The 23,955-nt window shown below is 54.8% G+C and overlaps 1 protein-coding gene and 1 long non-coding RNA gene across 5 annotated transcripts in view; one reads left to right on the top strand and one right to left on the bottom strand.

Annotated features, from left to right (window-relative positions):
* Window positions 1-23,955, bottom strand: part of MBP (myelin basic protein) — a 104,295-nt gene that overhangs the window by 25,175 nt on the left and 55,165 nt on the right. For all 4 annotated transcript variants that reach the window (XM_077135193.1, XM_077135195.1, XM_077135192.1 and 1 more), the window contains exon 4: window positions 4,491-4,927. In XM_077135193.1, coding sequence (XP_076991308.1) covers window positions 4,491-4,927 — 437 coding nt within the window. The remainder of the gene's footprint in view (window positions 1-4,490; window positions 4,928-23,955) is intronic.
* Window positions 12,243-15,983, top strand: LOC143662496 (uncharacterized). The gene is made up of 3 exons (XR_013165350.1): window positions 12,243-12,323; window positions 12,433-12,495; window positions 15,889-15,983. It is a non-coding gene; the product is annotated as an uncharacterized LOC143662496 (long non-coding RNA).

The raw sequence follows: 23,955 nt of genomic DNA, 5'->3' as shown, positions 1-23,955 counted from the left end.
GAGAAACTGTCAAGCCCACGTTTATGGGGTTCCGTCGGAAGTGCTCATTTTTCTTTAGTTTTTACTTTTCAGCTTTTTTTTTTTTTTTTTAACATGGGCAGGTACCAGGAATCAAACCCGCATCCCTGGCACAGCAGGCGAGAATCTTTTCAGTATTTTTGACGAAGTAGGGTGATTTCTCAACAAGAGTGTGGTGATACATATAATAAAACATTCTCAGATAATTCATTAAATCAGAGCTTAAAAAATAAGTATCATATTGATTTCCAGACAAGCTCTACTATTATTGCTATTTTTTAATTTCTCTAGTGGTAGTATATCCCCCCAGATGCCAAGCCACGTTTTTCACCAACCAGCTAGAATGACCAGTCATAAAATGGCTAATCGCATGAAAGGAAATAAATGATGACGGGAACGAATGCCTTAAAATGAAAATGAGTTTAGAAGGAGGTGAAGGTGAGTCAGGACCAAGGGGCACCAGCTGGAAACTCTGCACAGATGCTCGGCAGGCTATGCCAAAATTAAGGAAATGGTCTTTGCCTTGGTTTCTAATTCACACACAGCCCCAGACTTATCCTCCATCCCCGGACCCCATCCCATCTTGGGGAACAGCCCGAGCATCTGTCATTTCAGAGCCTCTCATTTTCCTTTTAGACCCTCAGTACATGCACTCAGCAGGAGCACTGGGGAGGGATTCATTTCTTCAATGGCTCAGTCACTCAGTAAACAGCTGTGGCGTCTGCTGGGTTCCATCAGTACCAAAGGCAAACACTGACATTTGCAGGACAAACATGCAAAACAGCCAGCGGGACAAGAACAGCTGTCACGGAAAGACAAGAGTCCCGGAACTGAAAACGGAGAGAAAGGAATCCAATCTCTGCATGTGTAAGAGAAGGTGAGTGAGGCCCCACGGCCACTGTGTGGAGGAGGTGGTCCTCAGGTCCCCACACTTACCTGCTGGAGTTGCTGGGAACCGCACAGGCACGCAACCCCCGGGTGCTGTGTTAGTGCCCGGCGCAAAGGAGAACTGAGGCTGCTACGCAATCAGAACACCAGTCTTGGTCTGTTCACTGTTTAATGAGTGCACACAAAGGCAGGGGAATATATGAAGCCAAAGTTCATAAAATCTGATTGTAATACAGTCACCAGGAGGCAATGGCATTGAGTACATCGGCATAATTTACACACGCGCCACCAATACAGAGGATGCATGAAAGTGCTGCCAACGTGGCAACCCAGAGTTCTCATTTCACTAACGGCGGACAAGTGGGGCTGTCGACATGGCAGAAGGACACGGTAAATAGTTGGTGGCTGCGCCAAATGAATCTATGATCAATCACTGGTCAGCAAAATGACACTTCAAAAGGAATTCCAAGCGTTTGGGTGCATAAAACATACACCCTGCATTGTCAAATTTGGATTTTCTTTACCAGTGCCCCTGGCAGATGTGCTGCTGTGCGTGGCGGATTCGCTGCCACGGGGGCCACCTGAGGCTCAGCGTGGCTCGTGCCCACGAGGGACAAGCGTGTGGCTGCGACGAGCCAGTGCCACGTACGGGCCCCCGGTCACCAGAGTGCCATCTGGGACAGGCACCCACCAGCATACTTTCTACTGTGTCCTTCATGTCCCTTCCCCACGGGGTGACAGCAGAGTTACAGAGCAGGGAATTGTGTTAACAGGGACGAATTACAGTACCACAGAACCAAAACATGGTTGATGAAATTAAAATGCAGCAGGAACAAATCGGGAAGGATGATGTTCTGGTTAATTCAGTGGCTGCAGCCCTGGAATTCAGTGACAGACATGGGGCCTGTCCCATGTGAGAATCAGGGTCCCAGGTATAGATGTGATACTGAGGGCCAAATTACGGAATGCACAGAATAGTGGGTTATAAATGGAGCTTTTAATGTGAAATAAATAGAGAAGAATAGGCAAAACCATCTTATCAGTCCAGAGGGTTAGGGTTAGGGTTAGGGTTAGGGTTAGGGTTAGGGTTAGGCCAGCATTAAAAAGAACAATCACTATTAAGTAAGAAAACTCTTGAAGAGCCCAGTGACCCGGAAGAGACATTAGCACAGGTGTCCTGGCTGCCTCCTCACACGTGAACTTCCTAGATGCTGCATCATTGCATCTGGTTTAGTTTCCCAGCGAAACCTTACTCTTCTGGGCTAAGAGGAGAAGCGGGGGTTCCAGAGCGAATGCTGCAGAGGCCTTGGCTGCTTTTAGGCCTGAAAACCTTTGGGGTGAGGCTGGGTGCCCGTGTTTGGCACTGGACAAAAAGGCGAGGGGCGGCGGCTGAGTGAGACCCTTTCCGAGGGCATTTCTACTCTTTACCCCACGTGCCCACCCCTTTCTTGGGAAGCCTGGCATTCTAGGGCATGAACCTGGGCCCCGAGGCCGCGGCACAGTGCGTCTTTCTTTTCCCTTACAACAAAGGAGCATTTCTCTGAGGCCGGCTGGCTGGGGAACATGCCTCCACTGGGGGAGTGGGGCGCCCCCCTGGATGCCCGCTGCCAGTGCTCAGAGGCATGGGGCGCAGGCGTGGGCAGCCAGAGCTCTGCCCGGTGCGGCGGGGCCCCTGGTGGGGGAAGCAGCAGCCCCTTTAGGGGCCCCCCCAGGGGCCCCGGGGCTGAACCGTCTGCTCTAGATGGAGCAGGGAACAGCCACTTGCCCTGCCTTCCGCAGCTGCGCCCAGGAGGCGACTGTTGTAGATGATTTAGGGCAGTGAGGAAATGGGCTGTCCTGAGGGCCGGCAGCCAGGCCTTCTCTGACCGCTTTTGAAGGCAACCCGAAGCTCCCTTCCCAGCACATAAAGGAGGGCGCTCCTGATGTAGGAGCCAGGCAAAACAGGACAGAAAGAAAAACAAAGATAAAAGTAACCTCACAAGGGCCCACAGCAACTAACACGCAGACGTGCAGGGGAGCTGCGGGGCGCTGCTGGCGGTGGGGGTGTCACAATTCCATGTCCAGGGCTTCAAAACAAAAGATTCACAACAAAATGGTGGAGTTCAACCCGTGGCCGAGCCCCACTGCAGAGCTCCGGGAGGGGCCTCAGGGCAGGAGCCTCCGGGCCATCCTCAAAACAAAGCAATTTCATAATTATACTCGTCACTGTTTCCCTCAGCCTCAAGGGACAAGAAGGCTCATTTGAAAATTTCCCGTATTCAACATCCGGTTGTGAGCAGAATTGATCTTTCAAGAAGTTTTAAACAATTACTTAAAAGCTGTTCTTTTTTTTTACATCCTGTGAAAATGTTTTGGGTGCTCTGAGTGCTTGGCCGTCTCCCCTCGGTGAGGTTCACAGAGGAAGAGGAGATACTTCTGAGACTGAGGGGGAGGAGAGACCAAAAACAGTACAAGTCCCCCCCTCTAAGTACGAAATATCCATCGTGAGATGGCACCAAGCATTGATAGAAACGCTTTCATAATTTTAGTTACTCAGCTTAAACTGTGACCACTCAGATGAGCTTGTTTTACAACACGGGACATCCAATGGTGTCCTCTCTCCTGCACAGCTCACATCCACTCTTTTGTTACCCCCCAGCTGAGGCAGAATAGTCAGGGCCCACCCCCGTGGGAAAGCCGCCGAGGCCCCGGGCCCGTCCACGCACGCGTGGCAGAGGTGCCCGCAGAGGCCAACAGGGCACAACCAGAGACCCGACCTGGAGCGGAGCTGCAGGTGGAAAGAGCCACTGCGCCATCACCCCCGGCCGCAGATGCAGCTGCCATCGGGCCTGCCGCCCACAATTTCGGGGTTGCCGATGAGCGTGAGACTGCCCAGGGGACTGAAGCCGATCACAGGAGCTCTGTGACACGGGGGGCCTGGAGTTTTGGCAGTCTGTTCCTTTGGGGGTCAGCCACAGGACCCTCCACCCACAGCCAGCTTTTCAGAAGCCACTTTGGCCACTGGACCACAGCAGGAGCATTTTATTCCAGTCACATGTTTTTATGTACCTGAGACTTGCTTTTACACAACGAAATGCACAGAGTCTAGATTCGCATTAATGGAATGACACGGCAAGGAGGCGCTGACACCCAGACACCCGCCACGCAGAGCCACCAGACACCAGAGGAGCTTCGCTCCAGGCCAGTGTGAATGTCAGGGGCTCAATCCCGCATCCCCCTTTCGCTCAATGCCGTCATTGTTGCAAAGCGAGTGAGGCCAGCAGCGCTGACCCCGAGGACAAACAGGCCTTGGAAGCCAACGGGGAACCCAATGTGCAGGCGGCAGAAGCGAATCGGCGGAGAGAACGCGGCCCCGGGACGCGCCGGCCTGCAGGGCAGGAGTCCCAGGGTTCCTGACCCCAAGCCGTGTCCCAGCTGCCGCCCTCGCGGGAAGGAGGGGCTGCGAGGAAGAAGGAGAGGCCCAGGCGGCCCCCCGGAGGGCTCCAGGGCTCCCCCCGAGGCTCAGCCCGCCCCCAGCTTCTCCCTGGCGGCTCCCTCTAACACAGCAGCCCCGCCGGCCCCGGGCGCCGCTACTCTGCGCTCACCTTGCCTGAGCCCCTCTTGGGGACGCCCCTGTCGCTGCCAAAGAAGCGCCCGAGTGAGTCAAGGATGCCGGTGTCTCTGTGCCTGGGGAGGAAGCCGTGCCGCGCGTGGTCCACGGTGCTGGCCGTGGCCAGGTACTTTGAGCCGTGCCTCTGCGAGGGTCTTTTCTGAGATGCCATTGCATCCGCGGGCTCGGATGTGGCCGCGCTGTCCTCCGGGATGGTCTGGAGCTCGTCCGACTCCGAGGGCCGGTCTTTGAAGGTGTTGTCCTCCCTGCCCGGGGCGTCGCGGGAGAAGAGGCGGACCAAGTGGGGGCGGCTCCCGCGGTCAGCTGGGCTGGCGCCCTGCCAGGCATTCTTGGGGTCCGCTGTGAGCCTGGCGTCTGTCACCGCTGCGAGCTTAGACGAGGCTCCATTGTTCCCGCTCACATCTGCCTCTCCTGCAAACAAGGACGGGGTGTGAATGCAGGCCTGTGCCAAGCCGCCCGGGCACAATGGCGCTTTCTCCAGCTTCCTGAGCTAGTGGCCCCTTGCACCGTCCAGAGTCCCGGACAGCGGCCATAACGCTGCCGGACAGCCCCAAACTGTCTTGGAGAAACCAGCCTGGGCCCCACGCCCTCCTCGAGAGGAAGCCCTGGGAAAGGGGGCTCCATTTCTCAAGATTTGCCCCCCACCCCAACCCCAACCAATGCCCCCGCCAGAGCCAACTGCAGGTGCCCTCCAGGCCAGGACCTGCCTTTGGGAAGGCCCCCGGGCCAGCGTTCTTAGGGGCGCTTATCGGCTGAAAGTCCTGGCGCACGCTGTAAACCTGCCCAGAACGTGTATTTGAAAGGTTTTTGGAAGTTTTTAGAGTTCTGGGTAAAAATGGAACTGCCCACATCTTTTGTGTGATTTATGCCTTAGAGAAATGGGGCGTTTAGAATTCTTGAGTTTCCAGATTCCACAATTCTCATCAGAGAATTGCTTATTCAGGACATTTTGATTCTACTTCTCCTCTGCAAGGAGCAACAGTTAGAGAATTTGAAGTGGGAATGGGGTATTGCATGCTCTATACCACCTGTCTCATAGCTTTCACACATAAAAAATAGCATTTCTCTCAAAAATGGTAAAAATCCATTTGACTCTGTAGTTGTGGCAGGTTAGTTTTAAATGAATGCCATTTAGTTGGCTTCCTCTCCAAACTCTATCACTTATCTATGTAAAATGGAGTCACCGCCCATCCATCACGCACCCACAGCCCATCCCTCCACGGACCCACCCACCACCACTCATCCATCCATCCTCCCACCTACCCAGCGAGTATTTATCGAGCACCTAGTGTGTGCAGGGCCCTGTGTGAGGTGCTTGGGTCTCAGTGAGGACGGGAGGTGGCCCCTGACCTCAGGAAGCTTACCTTCTAGCGGGGAATCCGCTGAAACGGGAGACAGATTAGGTCATGATCTAAAGAAGGTAAAGCAGGGTAGGGGGTTCCAGAAAGGCCCTAGAGGAGCCGACGCCTGAACGAAATGAGAGTTGGGACCACCTGAGCCACCTGCAGACTCGGGGGCAGGCCTTGGAGGACACCGAAGGCCAGGTGCTGGGCAGGCATGAGCTTGGGTGTTTGCAGAGGAGCACAAGACCATCTGCCTGGAGCAAAGGGCGTCCAGGGAGAGCAGTGAGAGCTGCGGGCAGGAGGTCACAGTGGGGTCTAAGGAGCCAGAGCCGAGGGACGGATGACTGAGAGCAGATGCCGGGGGGCCCAGGGCAGGGAGGAGAAGTGGGCTTGACTGGGAGAGCAGGAGAGGGCCGAGGAGCACAGGGTCCTGGCACACAAAGGCCCCGCCAGTGCGCTGCCTGAGGGCTCTGGGGAAAGGGGCACAGTGGGACACCTGGGCTTCACCCCTTGTAGCTGCAGAAGGACAGAGGGGAGGCCACAGCTGGGGGCCTGCCTTTGGGAGCCCCTGCCACATGTATAGGCCCTCATGCACAGGGTGCTGGCTGGGTGTGAGTGTGGACAGGGCTGGAGAGCCTGGGTGCCAACCAGGCTGTGGGGCGATGCCGGCCAACACCCCCTAAAGAAGGGAAGAGGAGACAGGCAGTGAACCAGTCAGCAGCCCTTAGAAGCAGGGTGATGGGGCAAAGGGGTGTGGGGTGAGCAGTGGAGGTGGGGGGTTTTGGTGTTTCCTCCAAGACGGTTTCAGGAACCGGCAGCAGGCAGTGTCTTCTCACACTCTGAGGACATCTTTTATTCGGACCGAGAAGCCCCGTGAGTCGGGGATGTTGGGTTGTTCACCTCAGCGTGGGGAAGGCTCTGGCGCCCTCAGAAAGCATCTGCCAGCCCTTGCACCTGCTAACTCTTGGTGCTGGTGGGTGGCGGGTGGAGACGCGCGCGGGCCTGGGGCGTTTTCCTTTGGGCAGGCGGAAAACCTCCGAGCCCTCATTCACACGCATTTGCACACACGCGTGCACACTCACGGGGCACAATCACAACTACAACCCAGACCTTCTGCTTCCTAATCAGCAATTCCTGCAAAACCCTTGAAAAAACCTAGAACCTTTTAAAGCGCCTCTTGGCATGACTAGAGATGTTGCTAAGCTCCGAGGACAGGCTGCTCACGGTCCAGACTGCTGAGCTTGGCTGACGCTGCCAACAAACTGGCGCACGAGAGAGTAAACAACCACTGGGACTCTGAATCTAATGTAGTTCCTTTCTTTATTTCTGAGTGTTTTTCTCAAGGTCTCTTTGGCCAATAAAATGTTCTGCCTTTTCTCATCTTTATTTTTCCTGAGCACAAAAAATAATATTGAGTGCCCATAGAATGGGGAAAAAATATCTGGAAATTATATATCCAAGAATATTCAGAATATATTTTTAAAAATGACTACAACTCATCAACAAAAAGCAAACCCAATAAAGAAATGGGTAAAAGAGTTGAACAGACATTTCTTCAAAGCAGATATACAAATGGGCAATAAGCACATGAAAAGATGCTCCACATCATTAGTCATTAGGGAAATGCAAATCAAAACCAAACCAGATATCGCTTCACCCTGGCTAGGATGGCTCTTACAAAAAAAAAAAAGAAAAGAAAAGAAAAAGAAAATTACAAGTGATATGTAGAAATTGGCACCCTGCTGCCTTGGTGTTGGGAATGTAAAACGGTTCAGAGTCTCCTCAAGAGGTGAAACGTGGACCCACCACCTAACCGGGCCATTCCACTCCGAGATGTCCACCCCAAAAAATGGAAACCAGGGACGCAAGCCTGTCTGTGCCCCAAGGCGCACAGCAGCAGTTTGCACAGGGGCCAAGCGTGGCAGCAGCCCAAGTGCTCATCGCACGGGAGGGGTCAGCCAGCGTGAACCTCGCACAGATGCACATCCCTCAGCCATCGGGGCACCCAGGACCCTGCTTTCTAACGTGCCTGGGGCTGCCTTCACCGCATCCACTCTCCTCCCGAGGAAGGGACGCCGCCATCCGCACGCCACCCTCCATCTTCCTGTCCCCTGTCCCCGCCCCCCCAACCACCTGGGGTGCTCGGGGCTTGGGGTCCCCTTTGGGCCTTCAGAAGGAGAGGGCCCCAGGCGTCTCTCCAGAAATCACCCCAAGGCAGGGACGGGAGGGACACGAGGGCCTGGCCTGGAGCCTGACAGTGGGCAGAGCAGCTCCTGGACCGAGGCCACGGCACAGGGTAGCTTGGGGAGGCGGGGGCATGGGGGCCAGTGGGTGCGCAGGGGTTGGGGGCACGTAGGGGGGCAGGGGGGTGCGTGGGGGGGTTGGTGCGCAGGGAGTTGGGGGCGCGGCGAGCCCAGGCAGCCCAGCACAGAGGGGCACGGCGAGGCAGGTGGGCGGCGTCGGGGTGCCCAGGTTGGGACAGGTTGCCCCTCTGTGCCACGAGCAGGGCCCTCTGGTCAGCGGCCTCCCTTTCCATGGGGCGCAGGGCAGGGCCTGGCTTTCAGCCCAGCGGCCTTCCAGGCGGCCCCCGTGTGGGGTGGGGGTGCACACCGAGAGGGCGCAGTGGGGACCCAGGAGCTGTCAGCGCCATGGCCTGGCCACAGGTGGGGGCGGGGGAGGAATGTGGGGGGTGGAGGGCGCGCAGGTGCCGGGCAGACCATGGGGGTGGGGGTGGCAGCCAAGGAGGGGCCTGGACACCCTGCTAAGGACCAAACCCAGGGCACGGGCAAGTGGCCGGTGAGATGGCCTCCCCCAGCCCTGGCCCTGTCAGCTCAGAATTTGTCCCGGCAGCTCTAGGCCTGGAGTTCTCCTGGCTCCCTACCATCCTTCCCCCTTGACCCCAAACCCGCCTGGGCCCAGGCGTTTCCCTCCTTTGTACCACTGGACAGTTCACCTCTTCGCCTCCGTGTCACTGGATTAACTGCTTAGCTAGTTGCTGATGGTCCCGATCCAGAGTTTCCTCATTTCATTGCATAATCTCTGGATCCCTTAAACTCAAAACAGTCCCCAATGAATTTGTTTCCTACCAAACAATATTCATCTTAAATATCTCATTTCTGGCAGCTCCAAGGCTGAAAACAAAGTCATTTTCAAAATCCCACACTCTTCCACTTCTTATATTCAGTCTATCAGAAGAGTTGTCAGTCCATCCATCCTTTGCAATCTTCCCACATCTGTCCCTTCCTCTCCATTCTCAGCGAGTCCAGGCTTCGCTCATTTACTGTCTCAGACCTGGGGACCTGCAGCCAGCTCTCATCTCGGCAGCTTATGAGATGCTGGGTTCAGGGGAGCTCCTGGGCACCCGTTTTCCTGGGACAGCTTTACCTCCCCTTGGCCTGTTCAGCCCTGTCCCCTCCCATCTCATTGCTAAGTCCTGAGCATGCTCAGTTCCCAGGGCTGCTCATAACTTTGGATGCCAAGCATTCGTCCTTCCACCGCAACTGGTACGTAAAATCACCCTTAAACATGTGCTCCCACTTCCACGGCCTTATTGGGGGACCCCGCTTTCTGAGGGCACCAGCCTGCCGGTGGCACATCTCGGCTTCCGGCCGGCACACAACCAGTGCTGGGGAATGTCCCTGCCTCCGAGCATTAGGTTTCTCTGCTCAGTAAACAGAGAGGTGAGCAGTTACTTCTCCATAGAAAATGTGGCTGGCTAACTGCAAACAGTCTCTAGCACACCACCTATTTTTCATTAATATCCGAAGGCTGTTTTTTAAATGACCTGAAAATTAAATCATCTGACTTTGCTTAGCGTATATTCAGGTTTAACGCTGCCATTTCAAAATGAGGTGACGTATCAATGCAGACTTCCACAAATATATATAACAGAAGAAAAATGATTCCAAACTCATTCAACTAAACTAGAAACTGTGCCAACAATGACATGTTATCAGGCAGCCATGTGTTTCCAAACTCGATGTTCCTAAGTATAGTTTTCAGGCGTGGAGCTGTGTTTCCAAAGCAGGGGAGCCCGAGCTGGCCACAGAAGCTCGCCATGACGAGGTATGAGCCGGAGGCCAGGAGTCGCTGCCACCGCACACATCTGTCCAGCGGACAGCGTCCACACCCACGACTGGGCCTGGCCGCCCAATCTCGGATGTCTGGGAAAGTGGGGCGGGCTGGGTGGGAGTCTCTGGTGGCATTATTCTTTCATGACCGTTTATTAAATGCACTCCTGTAACACTATTTGCAACCTGTCTCCTGAATGCATAATTACGTCCGAGAGTTCGAAAGGCAGTACTAAGAAAGCTGTGGCCAGCACTACACCGTAATTTTTTACACAGATGCAATGCTCATTTATAGGTTTCAAGAGCAACCAAAATAATTAAAGAGACTGATTTTCTAGCTGAGCTTTATATTCTGTGGCTGATATAAATTAATGCAAATGTGAAAGGAAAACAATAGCTATGTTGTACATAATTAAATGTGTTAACAAAACACAAGAGCCGCTGAATACTAATATTTCCACAACAGTCGCGCTTTGTATCCTTGAATGCGGTTATTTGTGGGGTGCAGAGAAGGGCATTTGTGTCCCCAAAGTAACTTCCCCCAACACATAAGAAACACGGTGAGAAGGCTAAACCTTCTTTATCGTAGCAACAAGAACGGTTTAAATTCACCAAGTAGTATTACCTTTAATCAGTTAAGGCTCAATGCAGCCTTTTTGTTTTGACTTCATTTATAGAGCACAGCATTTACAACACAGTTAGTGACACTTACAGGCCCACTTCTTCCACGATAGGCACTTAATATTCTCTCTGTGAGTGAGCAAATTCTACAATTGGAAACATCTTTAAAAAAAAAAGCAAGAAAACAACCCCCCAATCTTAGTGCTAAAATGACCCCTAGAAATCGTAGTTGGGAGACAGCATTGGCCTCTTAGAGGGTGGTGATGTTAAAATCGTGGCTGGGCTGCTCGAGACTCTCAGAGCACTGGGCGTGGGTCTGTGTACCTGCCGGGGGTTTGGGGAGCACAGAAACGCCACTGGGAGGGAACCGGGGTGCGGGGGTGGGGTCTGCTCCTTAAGGCGCTCACGATGTCATAACCGAGCAGGGGGTCCACCCCGGGCTGCCGTGGCACCTTCTTGTTTCCGTTCTCCGAGCCCCCTTACCTCCACCACCTTCCCAGCAAGCAGTGGCCCCCAGTGCCCGCGCTCCTTCCCTCTGCGCCAGCCTCCCCTCGCTCCCTGCCTGCAGCCATCCTTCTCCTTTCCTTGCTCAGTGTCTCCCTGCTCACCTGCGCGCACACCTGTGCATTCACAACCCACTGCATCAGCTGCCACTGGCAGAATACGTGAGGATGGCGGATGCACACTAATGCACACAAGCGCACACACACTCACAGCCGCACCTGGGAGCCTTGCAAGTGATCTCGCTCTACGGTCTGTCGCATGTCACCCCGTGACAGTTCAGGAGCTCAGAGTTCTTGGTTCCACATTTGCCTGCCCAGCTGTCAGCGACCCCTCATCTTGTTCTAACCAGAAGGTGAAACAAACCCACTCCACGCGAGACCACCTTGGAGGAGAGTGGGGGAGGGATGCTGGCCTCTACTCACCAGCCACCTTCCACCCTGTGTGTGATTCTTGGGGCACAGCACATGGGCAGCCCTCACTGAGACACCCCGTGGGCGCGTGTGTCTGTGCAAGAAACAAAACGCAGATTCCCAGGCGCACCCAGGCTCGACAGAGCAGAGGAGGCGTGAAGCCCGGTTCTGCGCGTCTCACAGGCGCGGTGGGTGGGCAAAGGACACGGTGTTCTTCAAGGGGCCGACGGTCGCCGTTTTGAGCCCAGCTCTGTGACTTCAGTCTCTGTCCCACCCCCTCCCTGGCGAGCAGAGCGTGAGACACTGGCTGCAGGTCCGCCGGGGCAGGGGGCTTCCCGGACGCTGCGCAGCCCGCCGCCTGCCACCCCCCACGCCACTGCCCGACACGCTCCCCGTGGGTGCCCCCCCGTGCCGGGTCCACTGGGAGGGCAGCTCCCCACCCAGGAGACGGTGGGAGCCACGAACTCGGTCACGGGGCTCATCTGCGGGCCTTGAGCCTGTGTTCTGAGTGCCAGAGGTTCAGGGAAATAGGAATATAAAGTACGTATCTAGGAACAAATCGTTCACATACCCAGAATACATCATAATTCAGAAATCATCTTCTATGAAATTTAACTGCAAAGCACCAAACCGCTTATGATGAGATGGAAGTGCCACTGTCCTGCACAAGCTAATTGAGTTTTCATCAAAGAAGACACAACAGTGGACCTGAGGGATGATTTAACTGTGACCTCACTAGGGAAGCTAGGATTTCCTCTTCACGGGCAGTCAGAGCTCACTTGGGGCTGGGACCCTCGGAAGACTAGCACAGCTCAGCAGAAGTGAAGTTTCGCACCAAGAGGGGCCTTTGGTCCCGGAGGTCTATGCTCCCCTCTCTTGCCCTTCCCTCCCCTCCCCCTTCCCTTCCCTGGCCTCCCCCTTGCCTCCCATCCCACCACCCATCAGGAAACATGTGCTGTTTTCTGCAGACACCTCCTCCAGCCCCCATGGGCACAGAGCTCAGCAAAACCTAAAGCAAAGCTGGGGACAAGGTGAGTCTTTGCCTCACCTGCTGAGACCCGAGGCCCAGCAGGTCTCCCTTTTGTAGGTGGCTAGAGTTGGCCTTGGCCAGCCGAGCCCATGTCCACACTCCGGTTCTCTGGTTAGGCAGCGCTGGGCCTGTGGCGGGCACTGTCTGAGCCCAGAACTTCCTCCCTGGCATGCTAGTCACAGAGCACACCACGTGCAGGCCGATGTGAGCAGGGTGCTGGGCAGTGTCCCTGGCCAGGTGCAGCTACAGCCCACCCACGGGGGCACTCGGTGGCCGGCCGTGGTGCTGCCAGGGGGAGGTCTTGGCTCCATGAAAACGTGGCCCCCAATGCCATATGGGCCATTACCTTGCTGGGTCCCCTGTCGTCCTGTCACCTCATCCCACCAGGGTGGGGCAGCCTTCCAGAACCCCCCTTCCCCCACAGTCCTCACGCTGCACAGGTGTGCCCGAGGGGCCTCACCCTGCACAGGTGTGCCCGAGGGCCCTCACGCTGCACAGGTGTGCCCGAGGCATTCAGCATCCCTTACCTTAGAGGGGGTAAAAGGCTCCAAATGCAATACAATGAAACAACACGGCACTACTAGAGGCAATAATCAGGGCAACGGAAAATCTAATTAGGAAATTTAAGCATTTTTTTGAATGAGATGGGACAAGGGATTTTTAAACTTTCACTCTGGGGGAAAAGGTATCAGAAAAGATGCAAGTGGAGCTGCATCACGTGCCTGTTGCTTCCCCGCCGCTTTGCTCTGTGCGGCCCACAGGTGCCGGCACCGCAGTGTAGGGTGTGACTGGGACTGTGGGGGCAGCAAGTCATCGCTGTGAATCCTGGGGCCGGCAGGAAGGGGGTGTCCACGGCAGTGAGGGGCGGGGGCTTCAGAAGCCCCTAAGCCCATGGTGTCTGCCTGCTGGGCACTGGCCTCTGCACACAGCTGGACAATGTCCCATTTGTATGGCATTTGAAGAGGGAACAAAAGGGCCCCAACCCCGGAGGTGCCTGCCATGGTGGACGGGGTGGCCGAGGTGGACGGGATGGCCGAGGTGGACAGGGCTGCCGAGGTGGGCGGGGTGCCCGAGGTGGACAGGCAGCCGTGCTCCTACAGAGCTGCCCCCTGCCCGGCCACGCCACAGGAGCAGTGCCACGGCCCCATCTACCTTCCCTCTTGGCTCTGGCGGACTCCAGTCCCGGTGGGGATGCCACAGGGTCACTTTCCTGGGAGCCCCACAAAGACCCCCTCTGGGGCCTCCGTGGGAGAGCCGGGCTCTGAGCAGGAGTGGCTCCCAGCCTGGCCTCCATGCTCATGGACCCCGGCCCTGAGAAGAGCAGCGCGCTCAGCTCCTGGGGCGGGTGAGGGCGGGGGGCTGCTCGGAGGAGGGGGCTTCCGAGTCTGCCCTTGGAATCCACATGCCCACCTCCTGAAGGGGACCCCATGAGAGCCATAGGCTGGGGGTGGGGTAGGCCGCGTGCAGATGCTGCACTCGGGCCTGTCCCCCTGATCTGAGAAGGGGCCCAGAGGGCGTGTCCCGGGGGGCTGGGCTCCCTGCGAGCCACCGCAGAGCTGGGACCTGGAATTTGGAAGTGTGGGCCTGGGCTGAAGAAGCGCCCCCTTGTTTGGGGACCGTGCGCCGCGGGCGCTCTCAGTGTGGGTCAACCGGGCAGGCAAGGGAGACAAAAAGGCCCATGGTTGTGGCCAGGGGGATTCGCCGTGGCAGAAATTCCGCATCTATGAGAAGCATGTGGCCCAGGGCCAGGGCGGCGCCGGCACTCTCGGACCGCCCACCCGCCGCGCCCTCAGGGCCCTCTTTGTGCGGCGGGACACACGGGGTCTCTGTGCTCCAAATAGCTCAGCCGCCAGCCACCCATGCAGGGCCCGGGGTCACGGGAGAGGTGGGCTGGCGTGGGCCGCAGCAGGCAGCTCGGGGCCCACACTGTCCCCTGCCCCGAGCTGCAGTTCCCTTGTCCAGCGTGGGTGCGGCCACAGCCTTCCCTCCCAGGCTGCTGTAGAGACGTGAGGCTAGAACAGGGGCCGGTGTTGGCCGAGGTTCCGTCCTAGTGTGCCTCTGGGGACCCTCACAGTGGGCCTCAGAGCTGAGAGGGGTCCCCATGAGCTGCCCAGGCAACCTTGCTATGAACGGCTTTTCAGTGAGGAACAAATGACTTCTGACGTCGTCTTATTCCTGGCTGAATTGTGTCCACAGATGTGGCTGTATTTGGTAGCATGGTCCTGGAGAAGTGATTCATTCCGATGAGGGCAACAGGGTCAGAGTGGACCCCAAGCCACTGTGCGGTTCTTATCAGCAGGGGGACATGCATGCGGATGTGGGGAGGCGGCCTGCAAGGGCTCAGGCCCTGTGGAGGGCTGGCTACTGCCAGCAGAGGCAGGGAGGGGCAGGAAGGGACAGGGAGGGGCAGGGAGGGGCAAGGAGGGGGAGGGAGGGGCAGGGAGGGACAGGGAGGGGCAGGGAGGGGCAGGGAGGGGCAGGGAGGGGCAGGGAGGGGCAGGGAGGGGCAAGGAGGGGAGGGACGGCAGGGAGGGGGAGGGAGGAGCCTCCTGCACAGGTTTCAGCAGAGCCAGCCGGGCCCTACCAACATCTCAACTCGAGGCTTGTGGCCTCCAGAGGCGGGGAGAACACAGCTCTGTTTGGAGCCCCCTGGTTTGGGGTCCTTTGTCATGGCCACCTGGTCCCCCCTGGCCCCTTTAAGGACACCCCACTGTGACTGTGACCTTGGGGGGCTCAGACCCTGCTCCTCTGGGGGCTCTCCGTGAACTCCTGGGGAATTCGGGTTCCCTCGTGTTCTCTTCTCCACCCTCTGTCCCCAGGTCCCTGACCAGGAACCTCAGGCTCCCACCAGCTCTCCCCGAACTGCTTTCCAAACCACCGGTGCCCAGCCTGGTGTTGAGAGGGATCTTCCAAAAGCATTTCCTTAAAAAGCGATGTGGTGACAGTACTTGGGAGCTGTGCTGTACTTCACGACTTCTCAGAGGCATCAGTTCTAGGAGAAGGCCAAAGCGTGCAGCCCTGTCCCGGCTTATTTCCACAAGACATGTTTTCAGTGGACACCTAGGAGCTCTTGAAAACAGGCTCCAGGGGACACAGGGTGGAAGGCTGCTCTAAAACCGTCCCCCTTTCCTTTGCCTCCACAGATGTTTAATGCCTACTCATTCTTCAGTTCTCCAGGCTTCCCAAAGGACCGCCACCCACGCGCACCCCAGAACTTGTGCCCAGAATTGGAAGCACGTCTTTCCCCACGCTCCCCACCCCCGTGAGTCCCTCTGCACCACGCTCATCTCTCTTTTAGGAAGCCAGGCACAAAGGAGGCGCTCGGTAAATAGTTTCAATAAATAGGAAAACTGAATTTTCACTAACCTGTCCATCATGTTTTCTCCCTTCTCAGTTCAAAATGTGCATCTGCCGAGGACAGGCGCTACCGTGAGACGGCGTCATCCCCCGGGTCCGCAGGGCCGCGCGCTGCCTGCCCGCCTAAGGGCGCGTTCCGCGAAGACCCGCATCCACATGCGACCCTCCCGCCGGTACCGCATGGCCGCTGCCAGGCCGCCCCGGTCGCAGGGTCCTATCTCCACGCCACGAGGGGAGACCCGAAAGCAAAGCCAGGAAGGAAACACTTTTGACTAATTTAAATGATCAGCGAAGTGCTTACACATCCCTGTGAACTGGAAATCCTCTGGGGGAATCAGCCTATCAGGACAGAGATTTAAAGCAACTGGAATCCGTGTACTAAACCTCCACATAATGCTAAAAATTGAAAAGATCAGTGTCTTCATTTTGTGAAACTTCCACTTACTTCGATACACATTTAAGAAATCAATGCAAAGTCTGTAAAAATATGCTTCAGAGGTGAATCCTCCATGCCAGCCAATGGCTATGGGAAAGGGTGCAAGCTTCGTGTCACCCCGAAAGCACGCTCACGGCACAGAAGCCGCCGAGGGGCTCCCCAAACGGGGCGGGCGTGGGTGTTTCTGGGTGAGACAAGGCAGCTCAGAGCGGCTGTGCTGCCCCGGCCTCGGCCTCGGGCCCACCTGACACCTGAGGGTTTGTCTGGTGGAAGGAGGGGGCGACCTCAGCGCTTGGGCCCCCTGGAGGAAAAGAGAAACGAAGAAATGCTCTCCCCGTCTCTGGGAACCCTTCAGAGGACCCCCCTGAGCCTCTCTCGGCTGGGGTCTCTATGGCCTGATCTGGGGGCCAAGGGGCAGGCAGGGCTCAGGGTGGGGCCCAGCAGCGGCTGAGAGAACTGGGTCCAGCCACCCACACCCCCATAGGCCTGGGCAGGCCCTGCAGCCGGAGGCGGCAGGAACAGTCCGGGACAGCCCGGTTGCCACGCGGATCCGGGGCCTGGGTGAGAACTTTGGTCTCGTGCCTGGAAGAAGCTGTGTCCTCCCTCCTCCTCCCCCCTGAAGGTCATGGGGTAAGCGCAAAGCAACGTCTCAGCTTCTCCCGACAGGCGACCACGGCTGCTGGCGTGAGAGGCCTGACCCTACGCCCAGGTGGCAGGTGGGAAGGGGCTGCACGGGGGCCTCAGCACCAGCCCCCGGGACGCGGCCCGCTCAGCACGTGTGCACAAAGGCCCGTCTCTGTGACGAATCACACGGCGGCTTTGGCGGGTTATTTCTGTGCAAACTAAAGTCACAGCAGGAAGTAATAATGGGATCAATATTAAAAATTCCCACAGGAAAATGAAATGCTGCAAGAACTGTTGTCAATAAGGGCTTCAGCCAGAGCTGCACCCAGCTCAATGCCCAGTTTCTTCCAGTTAGGCTGGTCAGTGCACCGTCTGAGGATCAACAGACCAAGGACTCATCAAGCCTGCAGGGTGTCTGCATGGAAATTAGGAGGCGACTTAGTTCCAGAAACCTTCTGTTAAAGGGGCGGGGACCAAAGCCCAGCCCTAAGTGACGCATGTTGGAAGTAACTGAACCCAGAAGCATAGCAAGGGCTGGCCATGAACAGGCATGACTGCGACTGAGGGTTCACCAGGAACCTTCCGGTGCACCTGTGAAATTGACCACGTGTCAGGACAAAACGCCGCTGCGCAGCAGGCGCACACGCCACCACCACGACCTACACCGGAGGGCCAGGCCTCCTCCTCTCAGCACACGGGAAAAGGCAAAGCGAGCTTTCTGAGGTCACAGGCAGTGTTCCTCTGTCACCCCCCCCCGATGGGGTCTCTGTGAACTGGACATACCCAGATCAGTGGCTGTGTCTGTTCCACTCTCCCTGAATCCCCAGGACCTAGCCCAGCAGTTGGCATGGAGCAGTTGCTGTATATGTATATGTATATGCATGCAACAAATGTGCAAGTGTGTGTGACTATGCGTGTGTGCATATGTGTATATAAATGTATATAACGTGCATTTATATACACAAGCATGTGTGAATATATGTGCATCTCTGAGTGTGTATGTGTGAGCATGAGTGCCTGTAAGGACACACATATAGGTGAACTATGCCTAAAGAAGGAATTACTAATCCAGCAATTAATATGATGGGTTTGGCTGCTAGTGTTTTCCACGGCACTTTTACGCCTAAGGAATTTTATGACTAGCTTACAGCAGATGTCCCCCTTTTGTGGACTGAGCAGAAACCCTGGGGGTCTCCCTGGCTAGCGGAGGCTTTGCATCATCCAGGGCAGCGTGGCAAACCTCGGCCTGCACGGCAAGTCCGCTGCACCCTCTGCTTTTGGACAGCCTGGGAGCGAAGAATGTTCTTTCACCTTTTTAAATGATTGAACAAAAATCAAAAGAAGAATAGTATCTCATGGCATGTGAAAATGACATGAAATTCAAATTTCAGTGTCCAGAAATAAAGTTTTATCAGCGCAGAGCACTGCTCACGCACAGAGGTCATAGTCTCGGCCGTTTTCCTGCTCCGATGGCCGAGTCGAGTAGCAGACCAAGGCCACGTGGCCCCAAAGCCTAAACTCTGCCCCCCGGCCCTTTCCAGAAGCCCGCGGCGCTGCCCTGACCTCTAACGTGATTCCAAGTTCTGAGGGCAGGAGGCGCGAGCCAGGCGGCCCCAACAAGAGAGAGCTGACGGCTGGCGCACCTCAGCTTCAGTCGGGCTTTTGAGCTGCTAGTTTGAGAACCTTTGGTCAGATATTACCTGCCCACTCCAATAGTCCTTCATCACTCGTAACAAAGGTACCACACACTCACTCACACAAAGAACAACAAGGGGTGTATGGGAATCCGGTATGTTTTACATGATTTTTCTGTAAACCTACAGCTTCTCTAATTCAAAAATAATAACAATAAATAAAACTACCCAAAAAACCACACCCTATATCATTTGCCCTGGAGAAGCTTTGTGGCTTGACACACAAGGCTGTTAAAAAGCCAGAAGACAAAAGTATGCACTCTCCAAAACGCAATGACAAAGGATTTTGGTGAAAACCAACCACTGCCCTCCTTTCTGGCCCCGGCGCACCGCCCTGCCTGCACTTCCGCTAGCAGGACACACCACCCCTGGCCCCGTGTGCAGTGCGGGAGGCACGGAGGACCGGGGCGGAGTGAAAGGAGGAGTTCTTTTTAGCCTTGCTCAGGCACAGTCGCAGATCTGCTCTGCGGCCCTCCCTGGCCCGGCGCGCACGGCTCGATGGGGTCAGCTGCGACACAATGTCTGCTTTTCAGAAACTGCCTCAGCTCGACAAAGTGCTGACACGAGGCCAGCCCCGTGCCAGCCAGTGTCAGCCACCGCTGTCCCGTAAGGACATAAATAACTTTAAAACTCTTCGAGTGAAGAACTATTCACTGAAATACTTAGAAAGTCCTCAGGCCATAAAACATGATTTTATGAGAAGGTGATGTAACAATTTGATACATTGGAATAAGGAAGACACCCCAGCATAGCATTTATAGACGTGCTCTCACGTAAACACCCTTTAATTCTCTGCTGCTCCAGCTATTCTTGGGTATCTTCTATTATGGTAAAGTTTGCATATTAAATTTTTTTGTTACTTTGTCTCTTTTGCAAATCATTTGGAGGTAATTTTATCATATTTTCAGATACCATTTATGATGTGTAGGCTATCGGAATGGATGATGAAATTGAAAATATCTCCTACCTATTCCGTTAGCAGAGAGTGACTCTTAAATTTTATTCATGGAAATTCTAATGTAATCATGATGAGCATTTATACTGGTGCATTTTTACGTCTTTTGGCATGAACCTTGAATAAGACGACAATTTCAAAAAGACATTATGTTAGGTACAAAGATGACATTTCCATGTCATGCGGATAAACTGGTGCAACATAAGCGCGTGCATTACCGAGTTCACCGAAAGGGAACCGAGCGCCGTGCCCTTGAGTCTCACCATAACCCTCATCGTTCTCATCGGAGACAACCCAGCACAGGCTCCCCTAGGCCTGGGGCTGCCTCCTAGGGGCCTGGCTCCTTAGACACCTAAAGACGCTGTGGCCAGTCCCGGCCAGGTGGGCATCCTCGGTCACCGTCCTGACCAGCCACAAGAGGTGGTGACCCAAGGTGGCCCTCGTGGCCTCGCAGCCATGCCAACACTGTGAGCATGAGTGCTGGGAGGCTGATCTGGGATGAAGTTTCTGTGCCTGGAGCTCTCCCCACGCTGTGAGCCCCGCTGGGTTTCAGGATGTGATGCTGAGTGTCCGTCCACCCACCTTCCGGCTGGAGGCCGTCCACGGCCCTGTGGGCCCAGCTCACCTAGCCCCGTGGCCAGGGCAGATGCCCCGAGCCCAGGCCAGTGGACGGGAGGGAGGGAAGGGGCACCTGTGAGCACAGCACGTGGGTGGGGGAGAGCCCCGGCTGGAACCAGGGCCTGGGGGTGGGGGGTCCATGTGATCAGACAGCGTCATGGGCTTGGCTGAAACCCAGGGGGCTGTGTGGAAAGGTGAGCAGGAGTAGGGGCAAGGGGTAGGGGGCAGGGGGCTGTGGGCAGGGGGCTGGCCTTGGCACTACAACTCCCAGCCACAGCCTCCCCTCCTTCCCAGTGGCCTTCTTGCTGGCTTGTTCCCCCATTAGGTGCCTGGAGGCTGCACCCCCTACGATGCCCCCCCCACACCTAAACTCGGTGCTGAGAGTCCTCCTGACCTCCCCCAGGGGACAGCCCCCCTGAGCCCACCCCTGCTGCAGCTCCGGCCCTGCTTTCCTTCCCCTTGCCTCCTCTGGGCGGGTCAGCTCCTTTCCACCATGCTGGCTCCCTGCCGCCTCCTTCCAGCAAGCAGAGCTCGGCTCAGCGTGCACATCCTCTGAGGAGCCCTTCCCAAGCCCCCACAGCAGGCAGGACCCCTGGCCCCAGCTCCTCTCCCTGGCCTCTCTCCCATCCTGTCTCATAAGCACCTGCCAGTCACGTCTCTGACTCAGCCTCCGGAGCACAGGCACCTCACGCCTTACACCACTGCATCCAATCCAACGCTTACCCGCAGCCTCACGCACACAAAGTACCCAGCGGTTATCATCTGTGTGAATAAAACATTCTGATCTGAAAAGTTTAAAATCAAGATCAATGTAACTTAGAAGAGGAAACTTCTGTTTAAAAAGAGTCCTGGGGTGGGCAATGGTGGCTCAGTGGCAGTATTCTTGCTTGCCATACCAGAGACCCAGGTTCGATTCCTGAAGCCTGCCCATGCAAAAAAAAAAAAAAAAAAAAAGAGTACTGATATTTTAAAATAAATTCAGTTACAGGAAATGGAAATGCCTGTTTCCTTAACAATGATCTTTAGGATGGTTGTAAGGTTTTTGACTTGTGGTGTGGGTGTGAAGATGGCCCTATGAGAAGATTCACAGATGAGAATCTGTTGATAAATGGGTAAATACAGTCTCGACTTGCATGGCTGAGCTGGTTCATCTCAGTAATCAATTCCTTTGCCCGGAGTCTTTGCAGTTAGGAAAGGGACGTTAGACTGGGTGGGGGAAGTTAATGACAGTGGAAGCAGATGGGACGAGGGCACTGTCCCACAGCCTCTCCCCTCACCACCTAAATACGACAGACCACGTGTGAATGGAAAGCATCTCACTGAGTCACTAGATCCATTTTTCACAGTACTGCTGAAGTCAAGTCAGCCACATGCGAGATCTCGCTGCCCAGCAATGAGCCTTTGACACATTTCCCAGTGGAAAGCACCCCTGCCGCCACTGCCAACGTCCAGCGTTGATTCTAAGGCCACACAAACTTGGAAACTGGCCACGCGGGCCTGGGTAATTGCAATAAGTGGGCAATCACAAAATCCCACGCTAACTGGTAATTTCCACCCTCTGTAGTAAGACCATTTTTAAAGTTGAAAAATTACTGTTGCAAATTTTTTCTTTCTATTAGGAAAAACTGCTAATTAACAGTGGAATTGCTTAAATAACAAGAAGACAACAAACAGAAAAACGAAGAACAATACATCCTACACAATTCTAAAAATTCAAAAGTGGGCTGCACATTTCTTTCTGAGGAGGCATTTTTCAGGACAAATTGCAAAGAGTGTGTCAGGACTCTTTAGGCCTTAAAAACTCAGTTGCAGGGCTGGGCCACGGTGGCTCAGGGGCAGAGCTCTCGCCGGCCATGCTGGAGACCCAGGTTTGATTCCCAGTGCCTGCCCATGTGAAACAAAACAAAACTCAGTTGCAGAGTTGAGCACTGTTCCACAGCAAGCTTGTCAGATGGATTTGACATCTGTGTTCAGGGAGAGACGGTATTTCATTAATGTGAAATTATTACGTGAAAATGGAAAATTGTTGGTAAGCTACATATTCAAATTGATGGACCAAACTAAAAGTTAACTCTAGGTATTAATTTTGGCTGGTGTCTTTTATACATTAACACTGTTTCATTTAGTGATAATGTTACAACTTCTAGTAATGCCAGGTCCTACCAGCCTCAGAGGCACTGCTAAATGGGGCTATAACTGTTGCTGTTTTGAAATGAACCAAAATGGAGCTTTATTCCTTCACAAGCAAAATACTCAACTTCACTCCATGACTTCAGATCACTGGACAGCTTTTCTCATCCACTCTAAGCACATACTTCCTGATAAGCAAAAATCTAGTTTGCATGAAACAGAGCATTCCAGAAGCATTCTCGATTCATGGTGTAGAGGAGGGTAAGAAGAGGCCTGAGGCAGGAGGCCCTCGGCACGGCTCTCACGCAGGAGGACATCTGTGGGCCTGCCCCATTAGACCAATGACCTGGATCCTTGGGGGGGCCAGCCCTCAGCCCGATTTCTCTGGTCCAGGCAGAGCAGCTGTAGGAGAAAGGGCTGACCCCCTAAAAACGTGACTTGGAGAGGCAGTGACAGGCCACAGTGCCTTGACATTTTAAGTGACCACCTACACTTGCCCCATAATATGTCCCAAACTCCTGGTTCTTTCCCTCCCACCTTTCTTTCCAGTCCAGGGGAAAAGCAGCTTCTAGAAGATGGGTGGGTAGAGGTTTTGTTTAGTATATGAAAGTATTGGCTTAGATAAATTATATTTAGCAGTAGAAAAGTGGACTTTCAGTTTTCACTGATAATCCAGGAATTGTAACAATTTGTGGAGGTCGCTAAAGAAATTTCTAGTGAAATGAACTGTCCACACCCTTGAGCCACCTACCAGCCTGGAATCTTCACGGATTACGTGCCTCATCCATCAAAATAGAGTTTCACCTCTGGAGACTGGTGTTTGGTAAAAATCCAATTCACAGCATAGGAATAAAAACGAAATCCTAAATGAACAAATCCATCTGGGGGCTCAAATTTTGCTAAAAGAAAATTCACTGCTAGGTGATCTTCTCGAGGGGAATCAAAGCGTGTCCACGCGGCGCCTCGAACAGGGGCACTCACGGCAGCCTGTCCCACGGCAGCCCCCACGGAAACGGCCCCGACACCCCCCAGCTGGTGACGGCACGGGGGCCACACCGCCTCCATGCAGGGGGACTCGGCGGCCACACAAGGGGCAACGTCTTGGTGCTCACAGCCCTGGGAAGTGTGAGCTGAGCGAAGCAGCCGGCCACAAAAAGCCACGGGGGGGATGACTCCAGGTATAGACGAGATGCTCGGGTGGGGTGGACCCACAGGAGCTGGGGCTGGATTAGAGGTGGCTCAGGGCTGGCGGGGGGGGGGGGGGGCTGGGGCAGAGCAGCTCAGGGTGTGAGGGGACAAAAGTACTGTAAGGTTAGACTACAGTGAGGACGTCACGACTCTAAATATTGTACGATTGAACAGTACACTCAAAATGGGCAAATTTTATGTATGTAAATATAGCTCAATGAAGCTATTAAAAAATAAGAACAATGAAAGCAGTCTCCACTTTGCTGTTTTGCTGTATCACTATAACTTTGCAACAAAGCAGAAGATCAATCAGAAGATGAAAGAGAATATGCTCGATCACCTCTTACAGCAATCGGAAAAAGCGAAGCTATATTTAACATTTCATTCCAAATACCTGCAAACGAGCTTGCAATGATAGATCTACCAGAACACGTCAATGAACAAGGCATGAGCTGTACA

This window comes from Tamandua tetradactyla, chromosome 18, assembly GCF_023851605.1.
Source record: "Tamandua tetradactyla isolate mTamTet1 chromosome 18, mTamTet1.pri, whole genome shotgun sequence".
NCBI lineage: Eukaryota > Metazoa > Chordata > Mammalia > Pilosa > Myrmecophagidae > Tamandua > Tamandua tetradactyla.
The sequence above is the reverse complement of the archived record's forward strand: the minus strand, read 5'-3'. Positions and strand labels throughout refer to the sequence as shown.